This window comes from Thunnus maccoyii, chromosome 21 (genome assembly GCF_910596095.1).
Source record: "Thunnus maccoyii chromosome 21, fThuMac1.1, whole genome shotgun sequence".
Classification (NCBI taxonomy): domain Eukaryota; kingdom Metazoa; phylum Chordata; class Actinopteri; order Scombriformes; family Scombridae; genus Thunnus; species Thunnus maccoyii.
Window position 1 is genome coordinate 26611828 of NC_056553.1, and position 21658 is coordinate 26633485.

The 21658-nt window shown below is 40.7% G+C and overlaps 2 protein-coding genes across 3 annotated transcripts; one reads left to right on the forward strand and one right to left on the reverse strand.

The window, feature by feature from the left end:
- The first annotated feature begins 2145 nt into the window (after window positions 1-2145).
- On the forward strand, window positions 2146-4522 carry mos (v-mos Moloney murine sarcoma viral oncogene homolog). Its single transcript, XM_042399301.1, has one exon. It carries the CDS (start codon window positions 2559-2561, stop codon window positions 3573-3575), a length of 1017 nt encoding a protein of 338 aa, XP_042255235.1. The 5' UTR covers window positions 2146-2558; the 3' UTR covers window positions 3576-4522.
- A 4406-nt stretch (window positions 4523-8928) lies between these two features.
- Window positions 8929-21057, reverse strand: steap2 (STEAP family member 2, metalloreductase). 2 transcript variants are annotated; one of them, XM_042398602.1, is made up of 7 exons: window positions 20487-21057; window positions 19042-20303; window positions 18458-18909; window positions 17374-17540; window positions 13830-14357; window positions 12472-12636; window positions 8929-10669 (listed from the first exon to the last, which is right to left on the reverse strand). In XM_042398602.1, the coding sequence occupies exons 3-7, from the start codon at window positions 18849-18851 to the stop codon at window positions 10376-10378; spliced, it is 1548 nt and encodes a 515-aa protein (XP_042254536.1). In that variant the 5' UTR covers window positions 18852-18909; window positions 19042-20303; window positions 20487-21057; the 3' UTR covers window positions 8929-10375. The 2 variants fall into 2 exon arrangements, with proteins under 2 accessions (XP_042254536.1, XP_042254534.1); XM_042398600.1 differs by lacking the exon at window positions 19042-20303 and having other exon boundaries at window positions 8930-10669; window positions 20487-21056.
- Window positions 21058-21658: the final 601 nt, after the last annotated feature.

Here is a 21658-nt window from a genome sequence, read left to right on the forward strand (position 1 = left end):
AACATTTTACTTCAAATCTATTTTACAAACTACTGTTGTATTTTTATAAATATAGGCAAAGTAATTCACATACACATATATATAAGTAAATATATATATGTATATGTTTATAGGTTGTGTAAAATAAAAACAAATGCTGCAGCTTTTATCTGTTGTTTTTTTAAACATTGACATCATCCAAAGAGGCAGATTATTTATTGTCTGGCAGAATAACCTGATTTGATTTACATACCTTGCTGCTATAAGAGAGAAGAGCTGCAGTCGTCAACTCCAGTGTTTTTACGCAATGTACTGAAAGTTCAATAAACATAAGAGAAGGATCCAACTGCGAGTCTTGTTTGGTGATGACTTTACATCTGTGTGTCTGTGTCAGAGGTTCTTTGAAGGCATCTGAAAGGGTTGCGCCTCTTATCACAGAAGAGGATATATACATATTAGAACTTGTAAGTAAATACAACAATGAAAGTGCTCGTAACATTCAATTTATGAGTTTGTGGCTAGGACTGTGGAAAACTGTGCAGCCTTGAACAATGTGATGAGTGTGAATGCTGCTCAAACTCATAAATGCATACAAACCGCTTCTACTAAGAGACGCAAATCTTTAACGCCTCATAAATAGATGCTTTTGTTTTCTTAAAACCTCAGTCATTTCCTAAAACAGCTGCTCACTGCAGAGTTTAACAAATGTTACTCAAACAGGAGGAAATAGTGCATCTGTTGGGGGGGACTACTTTCCATGGCGGATGAATCCACATTTGCTGCTCTAGTGAGTATTTGTGGCAGCAGGATGGTGTGTGTGTGTGTGTGTGTGTGTGTGTGGGATTGAGTCAAAATAAACTACAGTGTGTGTGTGTGTGTGTGTGTGTTCACTGCGATGAAGGAACATGTCAGCCAGTGCAACAGTGTGGTTCACTGATGTGTTTTTAATAGTTTTTGGAGCTCTATGACACAGAAGAAGAAAACTGATCAGGCTTTGATACACACACAATACTTGTTAGTAGATCAGTTTATTGTTGGTTTGGCTCTGCACATGAAATCGGATGAGTATAAGAAAAATGTATAGAATATCACAAGTGTCATTGTTAAAGTCAGAACTTGATATTTTGCAAGAACTGGAGGTGCACAATATGTCTTATGTCCATATATCCATTCACTACAGCAATAAGATACCAAACTTCACTCCAAAAACTTCCCATTCAGTGTCACCATGGACATCTGGCAACATGATCTCTGAACGTACTGTTCAGCTAAATGTAGCATAATAATAATGATTCTGATAATGAGCTGCTTATTTAACTGAAATGTTTGAGTTCATACAGACCGTCGTTGACAGTTGTTCTTGCTTCTCATGATATTGTTTTTTAGTTGTACATTTTTGTGACAGTTCAGAAGTATGCATGCATATCACAACTCTCCGATGTGAGCCAGGCAGCCTACACTTGGCAGATGTTGGTTTTAAGTTTGGTTTCCTATCCCACTGGAGTCAACGGTTTCATCTCTGGCACATACACATTTATAGTGCTCAGGAAGTGTTGATGCAAATATGATGTGGTTACACCAGGATGTGAGCTAGTGATTATTTTTATGCTGTTGTTCTCATTTGATGTTGAGTTTATTTAATCTACTGGTAATGCTAAACAATACAATCAAAAAGGCAAAAGAATTTCCATCGAAATTTCATCTTACAATATTTGGATATATTTCACTCTATGCTACTTAATCCTTGAGTCCTGCTCTCACTGCTGTCTGCACCTTCATTCATGCTTCTCACACTTAACCATGATGTCTGTTTGCTTGAAATCCCTTTGTGGGGGTTCTGGAAAATTCAGAATTCATTCACAACTGGCCACAAGGTCAGTTTTCAGGCAGTCTTGGAAAAAGACACTGCAGATGATGTCAAAAGCCTATTTGAAGTTCCAAGTATCAGCAAAACTTGATCAGTTGCAGGGGAACAGAACTAAAGAGTAGCCCTGAGTAATACAGTATACCATCAATGGGTGATGCAGCACGCTGTGTGCTGTCATGTTATCATCACCACCTTATACTGAACTAGTTGTTAGAATGTGATTGTCTGTTCCTGCATGCTGGAAAGGTCTCGGTGGAAAGACTGAAAAGGACAAACACAGGCTCTGAGCTGTAACATATCGCTCAGTGCAGCTCCCTCCCCCAGCCTCATGCTGAAGCTACCAGCTCAAATTTGTCAGTGTTCACTTCTGAAACTGCTCACTACAGAAAACTGCTGCTGATCACGTCCATGTCATATACACACACATGGTGGTTACTTTTGAACACACATGCACGCGAATGTGCTTTCCTAACATCAAATACTAAATGTATCTCATTTTGCCCTGTTCTCCCCTACTGTCGGTAGAGTAAACTGAGTTGAACCATCTAAACGAACCCGTTGAACCCAAAAAGAAAGCATTTCATACTCCTCAACACTAAGCGGCGGTGTGGCTGTCTGTGTCTGCGTGTGCTGAAAAGCCCTGAGGCTGCAGAGCTGCTGTTCAGTCAGCAGCACACTTCAGACTGTGCGGACTAATAGAACGACGCGCATCATGCCCTCTCCAATCCCCGTGACCCGCCTGCTGCCCAAAGACATCTATCCCTCTGTGGACATTGGGACCTGCAGCAGCCCGCTGACCAAACACCCTCACGGCTCCTCTTTACAGGTGCCTGCTCAGCGGCTCCACGGCAGAGTCGCCAGTCGGCTCTGGTCCTCTGTGATCTACTGGAAGGAGCTGCGCTCCGTGCAGCCTGTGGGTTCCGGAGGGTTCGGCTCGGTCTACAAGGCGGAGTACCTTGGGGAGACCGTCGCACTGAAGAAAGTCAAAAAGTGCGCCAAGAACAAACTGGCGTCTCGACAGAGCTTCTGGGCCGAGCTGAACGCTGCACACCTGCGGCACAAAAACATCGTTCGCGTCATCGCGGCGACCACCTGCGTACCGGCGGATTTTGGAGATGAAAGCAGCATCGGAACGATACTGATGGAGTTTGTCGGGAGCAGAAATCTGCAGCAGACTATTTACGGCTGTGCAGAGCCGCTGGAGGCAGACAGGTGGCTCAGGTACTCCTCAGACATTGTTCACGGATTGCGGTTCCTTCACTCCCACAGTATTGTGCATCTGGACATAAAACCAGCCAACTTGTTGGTGTCCAGTGAGGACGTCTGCAAAATCGCCGATTTCGGCTGTTCTCTGAAACTGGACCGTGGGTGCGAGGATACCGCCATCAGCCCCTATCTGAGCCACGTAGGCGGCACGTACACGCACAGAGCCCCGGAGCTGCTGAAAGGAGAAGGGGTGTCTGTCAAAGCGGATATCTTCTCCTTCGGGATCACTCTGTGGCAGCTGATCACCAGAGAGCAGCCCTACACCGGCGACAGGCAGCACGTGCTCTACGCGGTTGTGGCACACCATCTGCGGCCGTCGGTTCAGGACCAAGAAGTGTTCCGGTCGCAGCAGGGGCAGCTGTGCAGGACTCTGCTGAGCCGGTGCTGGAGTGGAGAGCCCCGCTGCAGACCCAGCGCCCAGGAGCTGCTGCCTGACCTGGAGCAGCTGCGCTCCCACATATGACTGTTTTTACAGCTGTGGCTTTAGTCAAATGGACTCGTTTTAGGAGCGTTTTAGTGGGTTCTGTCCTGCAGCGTCAGCTTTACCGGACAGTGGACTAACAATTTTCTTGTATGGTCCTTCATGTCGAATCCTGTTTAGAAAGTATGCAGTTAAATGGCGTCTTGTTGATCGGCGAAAATACAATGTGTGCCTCAAAATCAAAATTTCTAGGACGCCATATCCGGATGCACTTTACAATTCGGCACATATAAAACCCAGCACCAAGCACTACTTGTACTAAAATCCAGCTTCGTGGTTGTTTCCTGTCGCTCACTCTAACCGGATTGATGTTTGTTTTTTTTCTTCAAGTAAATGTGGTTCACTTATTTGTGTGCCTAATTGAACAGTTGCTGCTAATGATCAACCAAGGACATTGCACAGTAGTGTTGTCGGCAGTGTGAGGCTACTTGGCTGTGCCATGTTGGAGGGTATCTTTAAAATGCTGTACGATTGAAGGCAACACAGTCCTCTGAAACAGTCACTACAGCTTGCAAACTGCTACACCTAAAACTCCTCATTTATTCTCCCTTTTTCAGTTGTACAGATTTATTTGCATGAATACCGTCAGACTGATGTATTTGCACTTGTGTTTCCAAAAAAGTTTGACTTGAGTCATTTGCTATCAGTGTCTCTGCTAGAGGCATCACTCCTGGAGTATCAAGACAACAAACTTTGCTTTATGTAGATGTGTCATTATTTCAGCCCACTGACAGAAGTTCTTAACACATGTCATTAACACATCATTGTTTCACCTCACCTCAGGTTATTGTGAGAGTTGACAGTTTTAGCCATTTTTTTTCTTAACCTGTGAAATCAAATGTGTTGTGAGTTGAATTTTATTTACTATGATGAGTTTGTAAAATGAGATTTAAGAGTGATAGGTTTTCATTAAAATTATTTTTATACTATATTAGTGTTTTGCTTCTCAGCTCCTCCTCACATTGTGTTTACAGGTCAGCACACATTTACACCAACAGGCATTTTAGAGCTGCCAGTCAAACCAACACAGAGAACAGAGACTCCATATAGAAAGAGCCCAGCAGGCTCAACCCTCCTCACATCATGGTGACAGACAGTGAACACAATGACATCAACAGTGGGATATTTACAGAGTTACCTGTTATCTGAGGATTACTTTGCTGAGATTAGAGCCCCCTCTAATCTGGAAAAAGGACTGACCAGCACCAAATTTCACTCAGCAAAGTTATCTAAAATAAGCTGCTTGTTGGAGCAGGTGTTGTATAGCAAATGACCATGCATGATAATCATATATGTTTAATTGTTAGACTTGTGCTGTCACACAGCCACCTGCTGGTCACTGCTAACTGACCTCTCAAGCTCTCTGAAATGATTTGAGAACTGAGACCAAGATCTCTGAACATTTATATGGCCACACAAGTTGATGACGTGTAGCTGTGATGTGCCATGACACATTATCCTGAAGGCTCGTTACTTGCTGATTCAGTGCTTGAGGGGGCATTGTGGGTAGACATGACTGTGGTCCAACACTGAGGAGACACTGCAGCCAGCACAGGAATCACACTGAGCCAACTCAGTGACTCCGTATACAGTACAAAGCTCCTCAGTTTGACTTCACTAAGAATGTTTTGACTGATAAATTAAAATTAAAGATCCCCTTCTGACATGTATTAACACATATAGAAATACTCTGCTCAGAACAATAATGTTTGTCTCATATGGTTTTTCCACAAAAAAAAGTACAATTACCACTGTAAAATATTTAAAATGTCATCTCCTCAGTCTTCCTCTTTAAAAGTTCCAGAATCTATAAATATGCAAATACATTTAATTTCAGGAGTTTTCTTGCTGGATACTAGATGTCTCCTACTTCACTGTGAAGTCCATTCTCAGTGTTTGTGCGCTGGAGGCTTTAAGTTTCCACATCACACTTGTGTAAGTAGATTTTTGGACCAGGATTGGCTTCCAATCTAGTCAAATCAAAATCATACTGAAATACTTCACATTGTACAAAAGGACAAAGAAAAGAAACCAGAACATACAGAACAGAATGAGAAGCCAATTGGGAGTAATGCTGTTCTCTCACCTCATACATGTGGGCGTACTGGGGCCAGTGATGAAACCTGTATCTTCTCCATTCTACCAGTATATGTAAAGAGCGAGGGAAACACAGAGTTGCAGACATATGCATTTTTGACAGCTTGATTAGAAGGCTGAACATAACAGGTCAAAAGACCAATATTCTTTCTCATCCCATGAATCAAGTGAAGCCTGTGAGCAGTCATCATATCTCAGGTCTGGGAATACCTAGCCTGGACAAAGACCATTTCATTCAACTATCTGATGTGTTCACACATAAGACCATGTCTGTTTCCCAGCTCAACATTCCCAGACAAGAAGACCTGACACCATGGCCGTACTTGAAGGATATCAAGACTCATGAAATAGACTCCTGCATCCATTACGAAGATTTATCTGTTGACGAGGTCATGTTTCATTTTTAAGATCAGACAATGCAACAACTTAATGGAACAGAGTCAGGAGTCAGGACAAAATCCAGAGTGCTATGCTTCAGCAAGGGATAAAGTGGTACCTTCACCCCCCAGCAGGATCCCATCATGGCGGTGTTTGGGAGTGACTGATCTGCATGGTTGGAAATGTGCTGCGCTCTGTTCTTAACCAACAAGTTTTGGACGATGAAGAATGGCAAACTTTAATTTGTGAAGTTGAAGCAAATTTAAATGTTCGACCCATTACCAAAACGTCTGATGATCCAATGGACCTGGAAGCACTCACACCAAACCATCGTCTTCTGTTGAAAACCAAGCCAATACCACCACCTGCATTCATTGTAAAAGAAGACTTGTACATCAAACACAGTGGAGACAAGTGCAATACATGGCACATCTCTTTTGGAAACAGTGGATACAAGAATTGCCTTGCCTCTATTACAAGAACAACAACAATGATCAAAGGTAAAAAGAAGCTTTACTCCAGGTGCTGCTGTGGTGGTTGATTCCACTGCACCGCAAGGCTCCTGGTTAATGGGCAGAATACTGGAGATTAAACCAAATGCACAAGGCTTTGTGCACATAGTTTGACTTCAGACAAACAGCAACATCGTGGAAAGACTGATAACTAAGATATGTCTGCTCCAAGAAGCTGAAACCACACAATAGGGTTGTAGATGGAGGGTCATATGTGAAATGGTGGGCACATGTAGTGAGAGCACACACAGTTCTGACCAGACCAGGAACAGACCAGCTTCATCTGGTATGTTCATCTCTTTGTACAACTGCTTGCTACCTCAATAAACAACAAACTAAACCACAGATACTGACTGGAAAATCTATTGTATTGGGTCTGCATGAGATGTCATCCTTACCTGTGTAGTGTACTTATGGCAACAGCAAAAAGGACACTGGAAAAGTTGAAAAAATTGCCATTACAAGTTGTGATGTCAGATTTTTTTCCACTTCCCACTTTCAACAGATGAATGTGAAAACAAACTCTGCACGTACATCATTCTGTACAGTGAAGCTCAAACATCTAACTGTAAGACAGAGAGATTTTTGAGTGGAGGGGGAATTAAAAGACCTTTTGGAAGACAGATTGTCTCAGGTTCATATATGAGAGAGGAGCATATGTAGGCCAGGGGAAATGTGTTTGTGTGTAAATTACGCACACACACACACACACACATACACAGAGAGAGAGAGAGAAGTGAAAATGAAGTAGTGAAAGTGAAGTGAAAGTGCTGGCAGGTTTCATCACAGACAGCAGAGGTCACTGCTGCCTCAAGAATGAAAGCAGAACATTAGATGATAGGACAGCAGACATACATACAAATAGTGGACTAAATAATGTTTGTGTTTGTATTTTACAGTTTGTAATTTTTATTTGGAGTTTGTGCTTCTTCTTTTCTTCTTTTCTCTAGTGTTGTTGTCTTCATGTATTATGGTGGTTATATCATCTGTAGCAGCCAATAATGTAAAAACTGCCAATAACGTAATAATATTTCCATTCTTAATGTAATGAAAGTTGATAATGTAATAACTTACCCATAATATAATAAAATCTCTAAACCAATAACATAATAACTTTTTGCACATAATGTAATAAGTTATTACATTATTGGCTGGGATTAAGAAAAAAATCATAAAACATGTAATAACTGGAGCCAATAATGTAATAATATACTTGTATCACTTTATTTAAGCTTTATTTATTGGCTATAAAGTGTCCCACTTCCATAAACACACACACACACACACACACACACACACACACCTACTCTCTCACTAGGAATCATGACTATATATTTGTCTGTGGTACTTGATAGTTAGACTTATCTCCAGCCCTGCCTGCTACTCCTTAACCATTTCACTCATCACTTTTTCAAGTCCACTATTTCAACCACATTATTACAGATTAGAGTAGTTATAATAGTGTGGTTGAAACAGTTTGCTTGAAAAAGTGATTTAAATATGTTTAATTAAAGATGACATTTTTCATGAAAAGAGATGGTGATCTTTGTATTCGAGGACAAAGCATCTTCAAAGAGCTTTAGATTTCATATTATATGACATAAGAATAATTGTCTGTGTTTGCAAAGATGTGCTCGCACTTCATTTGTTACTCAAATGGTTAAGGAGTAGAAGGCAGGGCTGGAAATCAGCCTAACATCAAGTACCACAAATATACAGTCATAATTCCTAGAAACTTGAATAAAGTGATATACGTATATTATTACATTATCGGCTCCAGTAATTACATTTTATATTTTTTTAAACTCAGCTAATAATTTGATAACTTATTACATTATGTGCAAAAAGTTATTACGTTATTGGTTTAGAAATTTTATTACATTATGGGAAAGCTATTAAATGATCAACTTTAATTACATTAAGAATGGAAATATGTTATCGTCAGTTATTACTTTAACAGTAGTTATTACATTATTGGCTGCTCCATCATCATCTCTCAAAACTGGACCTTTTGTTTCTGACAATCATTTTTATTTTTTGTATTTTCTAAATCTGGTAGCATTTTTGTCATTTTCTCCATCAAATATCAGACTAAAAAGGACCAAACTGTCCTCATTACATTTACATATACTTTACATTAAGACAGCCAGGCAGCCATTGCTTTTGACACATCTCAGTACAGTCTGAGAATGAACCTGCAGATAGTTGAAACATGACATCACAGTGAAAATCACTCTGAGCTTCTGCAATTAAAAGAACGGACTGATTTCAAAAGTTTTGTATGTGTGGGCTGTCTTGGAGATACAACATTTGACTGATCGTGTTGAAAAGAACAGAATCAAACCACTATGAAACTTTATACCCACAGCGCTGACGTAACGTGTGCACATACATCTAATACACTGACAAGGATTTAAGCATAATGAGGTTGGCAAACTGATTTTGATGTGGTGCTAATTCACAGGTAAACCTCAATCATTACATCAGCTACTGTAGTTCTGCTCTCAGGTATGTTGCAATGTCACTAACAAGACTAGTGGTAACAGTTAATAAAAAATATGTGTTCAATTCTTAATCAAAGCCATCTCTCCTTGACTAGAGTGTGACAGATGGACACAACACTGAGCAGTACAGTAATACAAAGCAGAAACAACACAGGTAAACAGATACCAAAACACCTATTGGTTATCAGTTTGAAGTGGGACATTTTAATGATGAGAATGCTTTCAAACACTGGAGAAGACAATAGTAACAAGTAATATTCTGTAAACTGATAAATAAATGATTTATTCTGTACACATTTGACAATTCCATGTTATTTTGTGGGCTGTGAGAGGAACCACTGAAGCAGAGTGAGAAAGTTCATTCTTCACCTTGGAATTAGTAGTTTAGTGATAAATTTAAAAAAAAAAAAAGCTAAATGCTCTCAACCACATAGCATGGTCTTCCAAAACTCATGAGATGCGGTCAAAAGCCCCAAAAGGCAAAAATCGAAACAAACATCAAACAAACCAAACAAAAAACACTATTATAATTATTTATTGAGTAGATGTGTCAACCTATAAACTGAAATCCGTGATTAAAGTGGTGCTACAGTGACCTAGTATATAACGTTGATGGACTCACAAGAGACAGATTTTAAAAAAGAATGGTCAAAAATCCAATCAACAGAAGCCAATATATCCTTACTATGCCTAGAATAAGCACTGAATGCTGCAACTCAGCAGTGTTTTTTCATTAGATCCACCCTGCCCAGTGAACAACATGTCTTATAAACGCCTGCCCACATTTTTGAAACACTAGATTTCCGTTCTAAATGTTGTCTGCACCCTCCTTGATATCACTCTGACATCATCAGGGTTATGTTCTCAGACCACACATTATACAGCTCCTTTCACAGGTTCAACTAGTTCAATTCCTGTTAAAAAAAAAAGTGTAGTTCCTCCCTTAAAGTAATGACCAACAACTGGTGTCTCAGGGTAAAATATTGGTACAATATTGGGAGTATATTGGTAAGATACTGACAAGGGATGCATCTTCAGTTTTACAATTTAAATGGGAACACAACTGTGACATAAGAGTCATACAAGGTCATCTGAATAGTTACAACAGCTAATAAGGCGAAAAATACACAGTTCACACGTCTGCAAAACCTGTTCACAGTAACAAAATAAGAATAATACGCAGTTTCACCGAGAATCACATGAATAAATATTGTTCATTTGCTTCAATGAAACAGTTAACTGTATATGTGCAAATCCAAATAAAGGAGCAGACAGCTTTGTGCTGCAGTGATCACATGATGGTGACTCTCTCAGGTGAAACATGGGCAGCTGAGCCCACTGGCTCCAGGCGCTGACACCGGTACTGATTGCTGTCCATGCCCCGGCGGATCTGGTGGAGCTTGCGGGCCACACACGGGAGCAGCATCAGCACCTTCCCCAGTATGACACACACTGGCAGGGCTAGGGCTACGACGAAGCTGGGGGGCAGGTAGAAGCGGTAGGCCTCCTCCTCAAAGGCTCGTTTCCAGCCAAACAGCAGGCCGTGGAAAGTAGCGATGAGCAGGGCGATGTAGCCCAGAGTGGACTGGAGCAAAGAAAGAAAGACATGGTGGTACATAACATGCTGTGTATCATTCAGCAAAGAGAGCAAAGACAGCCTGCTCAGGAACGTGTGACACAGTCCACTCTCTGCAAACACATATCCTACACAGAGAGGTAGAGACTGCTTCCATACCACATATGTATCAATGCCAGCAAGCTCTATGACACAAATGGTTAGCTTTAGCTTAGAGATTGTTCTGGTTTGGTGATGTAACTTTAAAAACGTTCAATGACTTGTCTGCCTGACTCTTCTCCTACTGTACTGTAGTTACAAGGAAGTTGGTTTGTTGAAACTGACTCTTAATTTTTCATCAACTTTGGCTTGTAAAAATGTTTATGAATTTAATTTGATGTGGAAAACTGCAGTGACTAGTAAAATGTCAAGCTGTCTTCCAGTGTGAGTATTTTATGTGGAAAAATTGCAGTAATGCTTTAACAAGTATTGCAGATATTGGTTCAATATGTTGTTGATTGTTGCAATAAATCAGTAAGAGCATGAAATCCTGGAGGGAGTGATTAGATTTCATTGGAATAAGATATTGTCTGTTCAAAAATGAATGAGTTCCTGTATCACCTCAATAAACATGTTACTCTGCAACTGTAGGTTGAGATTATCCATCTTAGTTCACAGCAGATTGTACTATTTAGTGAACTGAATGTACCCAGTACATTGCCCTCAAGGTCTGAGGTGCTAGAGGGAGAAAGGCTACACTCACATCAGCTCACGCAGAAAAGATTCCTCATTATAATCCAGGAGTCAGACTCTGTATGAGATGTAGTTTTGAGGGGAGTGAATGCGTTATCATAACCATGCAATCACCCTTAGATGTATGCTGTGGGGAGTGATGAGGTCAGAGCTATGACACCACACGTTAACGACACTGCTGTACTTCCACATCACATAGATAAACTCATCTGTGTGAGTTGGCTGACAGAAAACAAAACTGTGAGTGGCTCTCAGTTGACTTTTTGTTTCTCTGCTTCTTATCTTCACTGTTTTCTTATTGTCTGATGTAAGAATACAGACTAGTGACAAATGAAAGGAAAAACTTGACCATGTCTCAGTTATATGAAGGCTACAATTTGAGCTCCATTTTTTTAACCTATATTTGTTCACATTTTTTCATTCGAATATTAGTCATACAAGGTCGTCTGAATAGTTACAGCAGCTAATAAGACACAAATACAAAGTTTTGCAAAACCTGTTCACAGTAACAAAATATGAATAATACACAGTTTCACTGAGAATCCCATGAATAAATACTGTTCATTTGTTTAAATGTTTTCATTAAAAGTATGCTGAATTAGCTATTAACAGTTCCTGTTTGTTAGCTATGGGTGCTCAGACAACTATCACTGGATTCTTTTCATACTGACAAAAGCTTAAAAATGTGATGATTCTCAGGCAGGTTCTGGACGTACAAGGAGCGTCTTTTTTATGATTTCTACAGAGATTTATGGGTATTTCTTCATGATGCACATCAGCGATAATAATATCTTGGAAAGTATAAATCACACAGAACCATAAATATGTTTATCATGTCTTTGTGTTCAGATTTGACTGACTTATGACCCTGAGTTGTTCAAATGTTGACACAATTTGTGGCATTTAAAGTGCCTTCATTGCCTCAGTGAGCTGTGTGTCACAGTTACTGCTGCAGCTCCAACTACTGACCGTGTTGATAAGCAGCCAAATCAGTGGCCTCACAGATTGAAAACCTCTGGGTTATACTAAATGCAAAAGACAAACAAGGTTACATTTAAGCATATACAGTATGTTTGTACCTGTATGAAGCTGAACTCCCTCCAGTTGAGCGTGCTGTGGACAGACGGGATAGAGGTGATGGCCAAGAGGGAGAGGAGCCCGAGACTCATGATCCCAAAAGAAACATACATCTCCACCCTCCACACCTCCTCCTCGTTCCACGCGTTCTCCACATTAGCATGGACCTGCCAGCACAGGGGATGTTCAAGATTCATCACGTTTATCATCTTTCACTTGTTTTTTTATGCATGGCAACCATTAACCTGCTAGAGAGGTAAAACTGCAGCTTGGTCCTTATTAACCTCCTGTTACCCATAATGCAATGTGCCGTAGTGATCTATGCTGGAATACTACCTAGCACAAAATTGCAATAACGAATTTCCTAAAACTGTATTTTCTCTCTCTCTTCAAGAGAGAGCCTGATGTGTGACCGTAGACATGGTCCATACGTACACATGTCACAATGTCCATAATGATGTCAGCGTCTCTTGTGTATGTATTTAGTATATAAGGGGCTGTGTATATTAGTGTTTACACAGGTAGTGGTAGACTTTCTTTTCATACATATACATTATTCAGTGGTTGAAAGAACATGTCAAAAGCTTGTACAGAGCAGTGCAGTTATGTATACTACCTTATAAAAACTAAGAAAATAATTATTATTGTTGTCATTTTATTGGCTAGCAATAATGATTGATTATACTGAAAGATGGCCACAACTATTACAAGTGTTTTTTAACTTATCCAATCAGAACCTCATGTCTATTAAAAGCTTGAAGTCCCCCTCCACTCTAAAATGATTTTTTTCTTCTTCCAACAGTTGATGTTTGAGCTTCACTGTGCAGAATGACGCATGTGCAGCGTTTGTTTTCACATTCATCTGCTCAAAGTAGAAAGATTCTCTGTGCTCACTGAAAATCTGATTTTAAGGGGTGTACCTCTGAGCTTGATTTGTGACATCACAACTAGTATGGAAGCCAATTGTGATCCAATATTCAGCTTACACAAGTGTGATGTAGAAACTTGAAGCCAGATTTATAGATTATGGAATGTTTAATGAGGGAGACAGAGTAGATGCCATTTTAAGGATTTTAACGTGGTAATTCTTTTTTTTCTGGAAAAACAACATCAGACACACATATTGTTCCAAGCAGAGTATTTTTATATGTCTTAATACATGTCTGGAGGGGATCTTTAAAGGAACAGTATGGGGAAATAGGCCTATTTGCTTTCTTCCTATAATTATTCTTGATCTCTGGACAGAGCCAGGATAGTTTTTCCCCCTGCTCTCAGTCTTTATGCTAAGCTATCTTAAACACTCCCTACTTAATGCACAGACATGAGTGGAGGGTCTGTGTGGACATGGTTCCCAACTGACCTGTTGGTAGGCAGTGTTGAGCAGCAGGTACCTCTCAGACCTCCTCATGGGCAGACAGAGGCTGTAGAGAACATGGACAGCAGCCAGGAAGAAGCTGAGGAGGCCCAGCTGCTTGCGGCTCTGCAGCCAGCCCTCCAGCCAGTGTGGGAAATGCCTGTACTTGGTGCCGTAGTAAAGCTGGTGGGCTGAAGCCAGTTGACCCGCCAGGTACACCAGAGCCAACAGGGTGATAGCAACAGTGGGCAATGTCCGGTTCACCAACTCTATGGGGATCTTGTAGAAGTCACTCTGCTTGTTTTTCACATATGGGTGGATGATATCCCGTACGAATGAGTAAGCGAAAAAGAAGATGGAGAGGGCCACAGCAGCTAGGACGGGGCCCTTCCAGCCAGGAAATAACTGTATAGGCAAGTTTTCAATGTCCTGTGAAGAAGACAGGGTGCCCATATCCACTGGCTGGAAGTTGAGTTGGCGGGCCAATTCCATAATCTGCTGACGGGCCTCAACAGAGTCACTGCAGATGAACACCTACACAGAGCCAGGATTACAGAGGTTAAAGGTGCAGTGAAGACAAAGAAGGCGGAAGGAACAGACAGGGGAGGATGCCTGACAAAGCCAGATCTCAACTATAATAACAGCCCCAGACTTCCACCTTGACTGGCCAACCACAGTCAGCTTACAGATACAGCCCCTGGAACACACTTCATTCTCTAAAAACAATACATACATATATATGTATATATTATATATAAAAAATAAGTATATATACAGTATATTGACTTGATTTGACAAGTTGATCTGTATTATTGTTTCAAACTGGTGATCTACTAAATTGGATTTTAGGAAATGTCTCAGCAAGTAAAGACTTATAGTCGGTTTCAAGGGACCAAGTTAGATATTAAACCTCACTTCTAATACTGTGTGAATGCCAGTATGACTTTGTTTCATTTTTATCTGAATACATCAGTGTGTTTCAGAGTTAGTAGTGTTGATGTAGTTTACAGTGAGAGGGAAAAATCTGATTCTATTATCTAACCGACCTTATTTGGTCATTAGTCTGATATTATTGATATAACAACTGTAACTTGAGGTATACTGTGTTATTTTGTGAAATGTAGTTTCAACTCTTCCCAGGTTACATCATTATTAAACAGCACTGGGATCAAGTGTCAGGTCAGCTGTGTCAAGCAAATTCCATATCACCTCACTTATTTATTCAGGGAGAGTCCAGCTCTCTTTTGCAGGAACATTCTGACCACACAATGTGTTACACACATTCACACCTAGAAGCTGCCCAGTATAACCACAGTCTAACCTGCTGGCCACTGAGCAGCTCCACTGAAGCAGCTGGAGTTAAGGGCCTTGCTCAAGGGCATCCAAGTGGTGCTAATGAGGGAGGAGCAAGCGTTCACTTTCCTGCCCACATTTATCCTGCTGGTCCTGGCAACCGTTGACGAGCCCTCTTCTCTAACCTTTGGGCCACTACTGCCCTCGTCTATGAGCTGTGGGCAGTTTAACCAACTGTCTCCTCCTCAGATTGTTTCATTTCAGTGGGACATATTGGTCAAATTTTTTTTTAATTATAATAAATTTTCATTACGCAAACAACAAAATAACATCTACTAACAAACTCACAAACATACACACCTCACGTTCAACAACCACAAAAAGCCAGACTAGATACAGAAAAATACAACAATGTTTCAGCCTGTCATTAAAGGAAAAGCATGTGGTGAAGAATAGCAAAACGGGATATCACGCAGCAGGGGCAGTTCCCTAAACCATCCGGAGAAACAAGGAGTGCCGGTAGCCTTCCATTCCTTGAGAATTATTAATATACCAAACATCAGGTCTGCTGTATGGTATGTGGCTGTGAGAAGCTTGAGAACAGCCAAACAAGGCAATGAGTGCATCAGGTTCAATCTGTAAATCATACATTTTACAATAATGATATCCTGCCAAAAAGGGACAATCCTAGGACAAAACCAGAAATGATGACCTGGAGTACCTTTTGAGAAGTTATATCTGTCACAAATATCAGATACATGCGGAAATCTTTTCTTTTGAATAATGTAATCTATGCATTAACCTATCATTAATTGAACCTAAATGGATCCTCTCAACAGTCACATTAGAAAATGGTAACACAAATTTTGAAATGTTTAGAATCAGGATGTTGTTTCATTTAAGAATAAAAAGAGTGTTCCTTGGGTGAGTTTTCAAATTTTTTGAAATTATTTTAACGAAATGTCTGACAGCTCCATATAAGATGCAAAGTGATTATTTATACAGGTCTGTATTTTTAACCTGGGGAGAGCAGGTTGAAGCCCTGGCTTTTGACTTGCAGGGAGCATTTCTACATATGTTAACCTCAACGTTTGGAACTGTGACCATGTTTAACATAGATATCTGACATCATTACTGTATATAAATAACAGAAAATTACAAAAAGCATGTATATGTTCCCTTTAAGAGTCCTGAAGAAATAAAACTCTTTCACAAGAAAAAGCAAAGATTTGAAAAAAGGAGGACAATTTTGTGGAGCTGAAATGCAGCCTATTCAGATTTCTCTTGTGTCCCCTCAAAGGCCCCTGAAAAAAACCACTGATCTAATGAATGCATGGAACTTTAACCTTGACTTGAAGGGGCGGCTGTGGCTCAGGAAGTAGAGCGGGTCGTCCACTAATTAGATCAGCGGTTCGATTCCCGGCTCCTCCAGTTCGCATGTCGATGTGTCCTTGAGCAAGACACTAAACCCCAAACTGCTCCTGATGGCTGTGCCATCAGTGTGAGAATGTGTGTGAATGATTCCTCTGATGGGCAGGTTGGGACCTGTACCCATTCAGTGTGTGAATGGGTGAATGTGATTTGTAGTGTAAAAGCGCTTTGAGTGGTCGGAAGACTAGAAAGGCGCTATACAAGTACAGTCCATTTACCATTTGAACTTGTATTAATATCAAACACTGCAATACTCATAATGTCTTGTGAGGGCAATCAGGGAATATTCATGTAATGTTTTAGTTGACCTAACCTGTTCAAATGCACTAGCACTAGTTGAGTCCTGAATAATCATTCCTGCTGTAATATTACTGCTACTAAGCTTTCTCCATGAAACCCATCTCTAAGCTTTTGATGTTAGGTTTAAGAAGCTTCTTAATGGCAGGACTGAAGTCATAGTTTTATAATCCAAACCACTGCTAAGGAGAGCTGACTGGTTGGGTGATTATTTCAGGAGAGAAAAATCCTCATCAGTCAGTCAGAGATGCTCTATTATTGTGTGGGAATTAATTTGCTCTGGCTGTGGAGGCTCACAGGCCTTTTTATAATCCCTGCTAAAATTATAAGACAGTGAATGTGTCAGAGATGTGACAGACACACAGACTGAACAGTCAATGCCACAGTGTTAGCTGTACGAGAAAACACAGGTGATGATGTCTACTTAAGATGAACAGAGTGATTTAATCTAAGTGGCAACATTTGACTGTAAATCTTCAGAAAAAGCTATGAAATGGACTTTGAGTTAGAATGATTGTTTTGTTTGCACCTGCGTGCTGGCGTCTTTGGGGCAGGTCTGCTGCATGGCCCAGGCTGAGATGACGTTGAATCCTTTCACCACAATAGAGTCTGGCAGCAGTGAAGCCAGATACTCAGCGTTAGACTCTGGATACTGGTTCACCCTTCTGTTGTTACTCACATCCACCAGGATCTTCCCTGCACAACGACAAGCCAAACTCACATGACTTCTGTGGTAAAAACATTATTAATATACTGAGCAATATTCTAATATGGGCCAACAACAATTTTTCAAGGACTATATGGTAGAAATGATGAGTTACTGGAGAACAGACTGGAAGATACTATATTAAAGTCTCCCTCCACTCAAATATGTGTTTTTCTTCTTGTTCCTACAGTTGAATGTTTGACTCATTCATTACTATTGACTATCTATCTATCTATCTATCTATCTATCTATCTATCTATCTATCTTTTTTCTAAAGACAACTAGTTTGCCTTATCTTTAATTCATGTTAAATCAGTAGCATCACTTAAGAGAGTATTATACAGTAATTATGCATTGTCACCACTAAATCAGAATATAAATTAAGTATTTGTAAATGAATGAATAGATGAATGTTGCTGCTGTTGGTAAAGCTTATTGCAGAGAGCACATAGTAACAGTTAGAGGCAACCTAATGATCAACATGGTATAAGCTCCTTTCCCATCTGGATTTTGGCAACTAGACAGTAAGATGACAGCGTTTACATTGAGAAATCAAAAAAACTGACACTGAAAACTGAAAACTGTGGATAATAAAACATAATTTTGAAAGTGAGGTGAACATGTACCCCCATCTCTGCAGGAAATGATGCTGTTGCTCTACACTACTGTTATCAGGGTGCCTTCCAGACTACTAGTCTGCACCGTCTCTGCCTTTTAATGGACCATATCATCTGTGTTCTTGCACGTGTTCATCCCTTTTATACAAAACACATATACTTTATACACCTGTCATACCAAACCATACCAACCATTCCTTTACTCAGTCAGCCATTGGTTTCCTTCATTTTGTACACTATAAAATCAACAGTAAGTGTTCTATTATCAGTGTGTGTGTGTTGTTATCTACCTTCCAGTAAATGCTTGAGGTCCCACAATACAGAGTAATGCTCTCGGCGGATGGCTAAGAACACAATGCTGGCCTTCCCTACAGCATCCTCGTGGTGTGTCACATCCACCACGTGGGGGAAGGACTGGGCTGCCAGTTTGGGATGTCTGCTGCCCACCACCACATGGAAGCCACAGCGCAACAGGCGGATGGTCAGGCACTTGGAGAAGTCACCTGAGCCCAGGATGGCCACTGTGGGCTGGGCTGGCAGACAGGTGGTCCCAGCGTCTCCAGCTACACCGTTTTTCATGCTGTTGGGCAGGAAACAGGCCTGGCCCTGGTGGAGGAGGTGGGAGGAGGACGCTGTGAGGAACACAGGGCTCCTGCTGCTGCCCATCATAGAGATGGAGTCCATCCTTCCTCCCTGTCGCTTCTTCTTCTGTGGTTTTCTGTTTAGGAGGATTTCGGTGGGTCTAAGGGGAGAAGAATTCATTTAATTAGTTTTTGGGGAATTTATTCTTGAGCTGCTACATATAATAAAAGGCAGAATAACTACGCATCATCATGACATTAGGTGTTCGCTAATGAGAAAGATGACATCAAACCTTTCAGTGATGAGCTCTGTACATGTTCAGATTTGATGCCTTCCACCTACACTCAAAGTCTGAATTCACACTTTTACAGCATGTTAAACATCAGGATAACTGTCACAAATAAAAAGCAACTGCATTCCACATAAACAGACAGAGTCTGGTTTTGCTGTTGAAAGGCCAGATGAAGATCAGTTTACTCCTCATGAGGAGTCGACAACTACACAGCCTGTGTAAACAGCTGAATAATGTCTTCTGTGGCTGGAGGAGCTTTGTCAAGTCTGAAAATAAACCCTGATGATGTCATTGTGATGGCATCAGGGTTATCTCAGCTTGGGCTTTAAGACACAGAAACTGAAACTGAGGGTGGGGAGTTTGACAGCTGTTGGCATTTACCAGACAGCAGGTCCAGTGATGCTATACTGGCTGCATTATGGGACATGTAGGATCCGATGTTTTTGGAGCTTGACTCATACTGTCTTGACTAAAAGTCAGGATGTCTCTGCCTCTGCTGCTTCAGTTTGACTAATGTTCACCTCTGCTTGAGTTAATGCTTATAGTGTTATTAATATGAACTTATTAACATTTAATTAATAACTAATAATGGCCTGACTTGATTAATAAGTCAACAGCAATTATTTTTCACGACCCAATTTTCTTTCATAGCTTATAACCGATTTATGATGAAAACAATTTATTAACTGTTAATAAAGCCATTAGTTACAACTTATACTACAGTGACTTATTATAAAGTGATGCTGAAACAGTCAGCTGTGTTTGACTACAGTAAATTGCAATTTGGATTTTGGTGTGGATGTAGGTCCAACAGTGAATGCTTTAAAATTAAATTACCAGAGTAAAGATGCTTTTCTGAAGCTTTTTCCTGAAAAAGACAGTTTACCTGTTAGCAGGTGAATTGTATAGGCTACCAACTGATGCTATATTTGAACTTGTCAGTATGTTTACGGACAGATACTGTGCTGCTAAAGGCCCAGTGTTGCTCTTCAGTTCACAACACTGTGATATTCTAATTAGTTTTACGCACTGTCAGTTATTATAGAACACCACATAACGACAGGCTCTCTTGCCAATTGTTTTTCTTGCTCAGTTACTGTATGGATTCGTGCGTGTGTGCCTTTATGTGCGGAGGGGTCAGGACGGCGGGGGTCGTTGCGTTGTCCTGTACGTTGCTCTCCATCGGACGGCACTGGGCTGGTTTCAGCCGATGAGAGGACATCGTCCTCCGGGAGAAGCTGCGTCTTCTTATGACCTTCTGTCTGCAGAGACAGTGAAGGACGCGGCCGTGTGAGCGCAATGTGCACCTGTAGCGCTGCAGCACCGCCGCCGCTGCTGCGCTGCCACGGAGCCGCACAGCACACACACTGCACGGCAAGCTGAAGACAACACACACGACTGAGAGATAAACGTCCACAGTCAGACCTGACACACTGGTTACCCACCTGTCATCGAGCTTCTCAGGGATGCTGCTGTGAACGCAGAGATTCAGACCAGCTGCTAGCTGCCCATCCTGCTCTGCTGCTGCTCAGCCTCCGCTCTGAACACATGCTGTGTTCACTGACTGTGGCAAAGATCGTACACACCAACTTCGAAAATATCTTGCATTGTTTTTTGAGGGACTAAGAGCAGTGCCGTTTGTTCTTATCGATGGAACTTACATACACATTTTTAACAAAGAGAGCACAAAAGTACCCAGTTTAAACCTCTGAAAGACATGTTCAACACCCCTTGACATCAAGAACCACTGTATATTGTGTATTTGGCTTATATTGACATATATATAAGTAAATGACCATTTGCATTGAAAAGATGTTCATTCCGTTCTATTCACCTATATGTGTAGAACTGAGACGTACTGTTGTGTTGAATACTCCTGTTAATGTAGATTATACTGTGGGAAAATATGTTTATAAGCCAATTATCCTTTACATACTGACTGATCACCAAACAAACTATTGATCTTTCCAGTTTAGTTAATGTTTGTAACTGTGAATTTACAGTCACACACACAACAGAACCAACAACATTTTTGACTTGTACTCTGTCAATTAAATCCAAAACAAAACAGCATACAATACAATATGATATATAATATATATAATACATATAAATATAATACAAGCCAAAAGTGTGGATACACTTTCTCATTCAAAGGAATGGGGAGGTGTGTCCAAACTTTTGACTGATACTATATTTCTACAGCACTTTTTCACTATATAATATTGGGGTAACTGTAATAACCACCCTGGGCCTTAGTTGAGAACCTGGGGAACACAGTGTAAAAGGGTTACGATTTCCACACTGAAACATCCCTGCAGCTGAAAGTCAACACCTCAGTTTCATTTCAACTGCAATGTTCTGCAGTACAGAGACAGTAAATCAGTCACCATCCAAATACTTACACACTATTCTGTTGAAACAGAAATGATTGCAGTGACTGTGGAGGGCAGTACAAAACTCACACAACCAGCTGAGGCAGAGAAGAAGAGACGTGTATTTTGCCCTGTAATATGCCTTTCAGGTTTCTGTTTCATTCGTGTATGAGAAGTTGAAAAGTTTTCTTGCTTGTTAACAAGATGATTCCTCCTAACAAGCAAAGTAAAGGAAGTTTCAC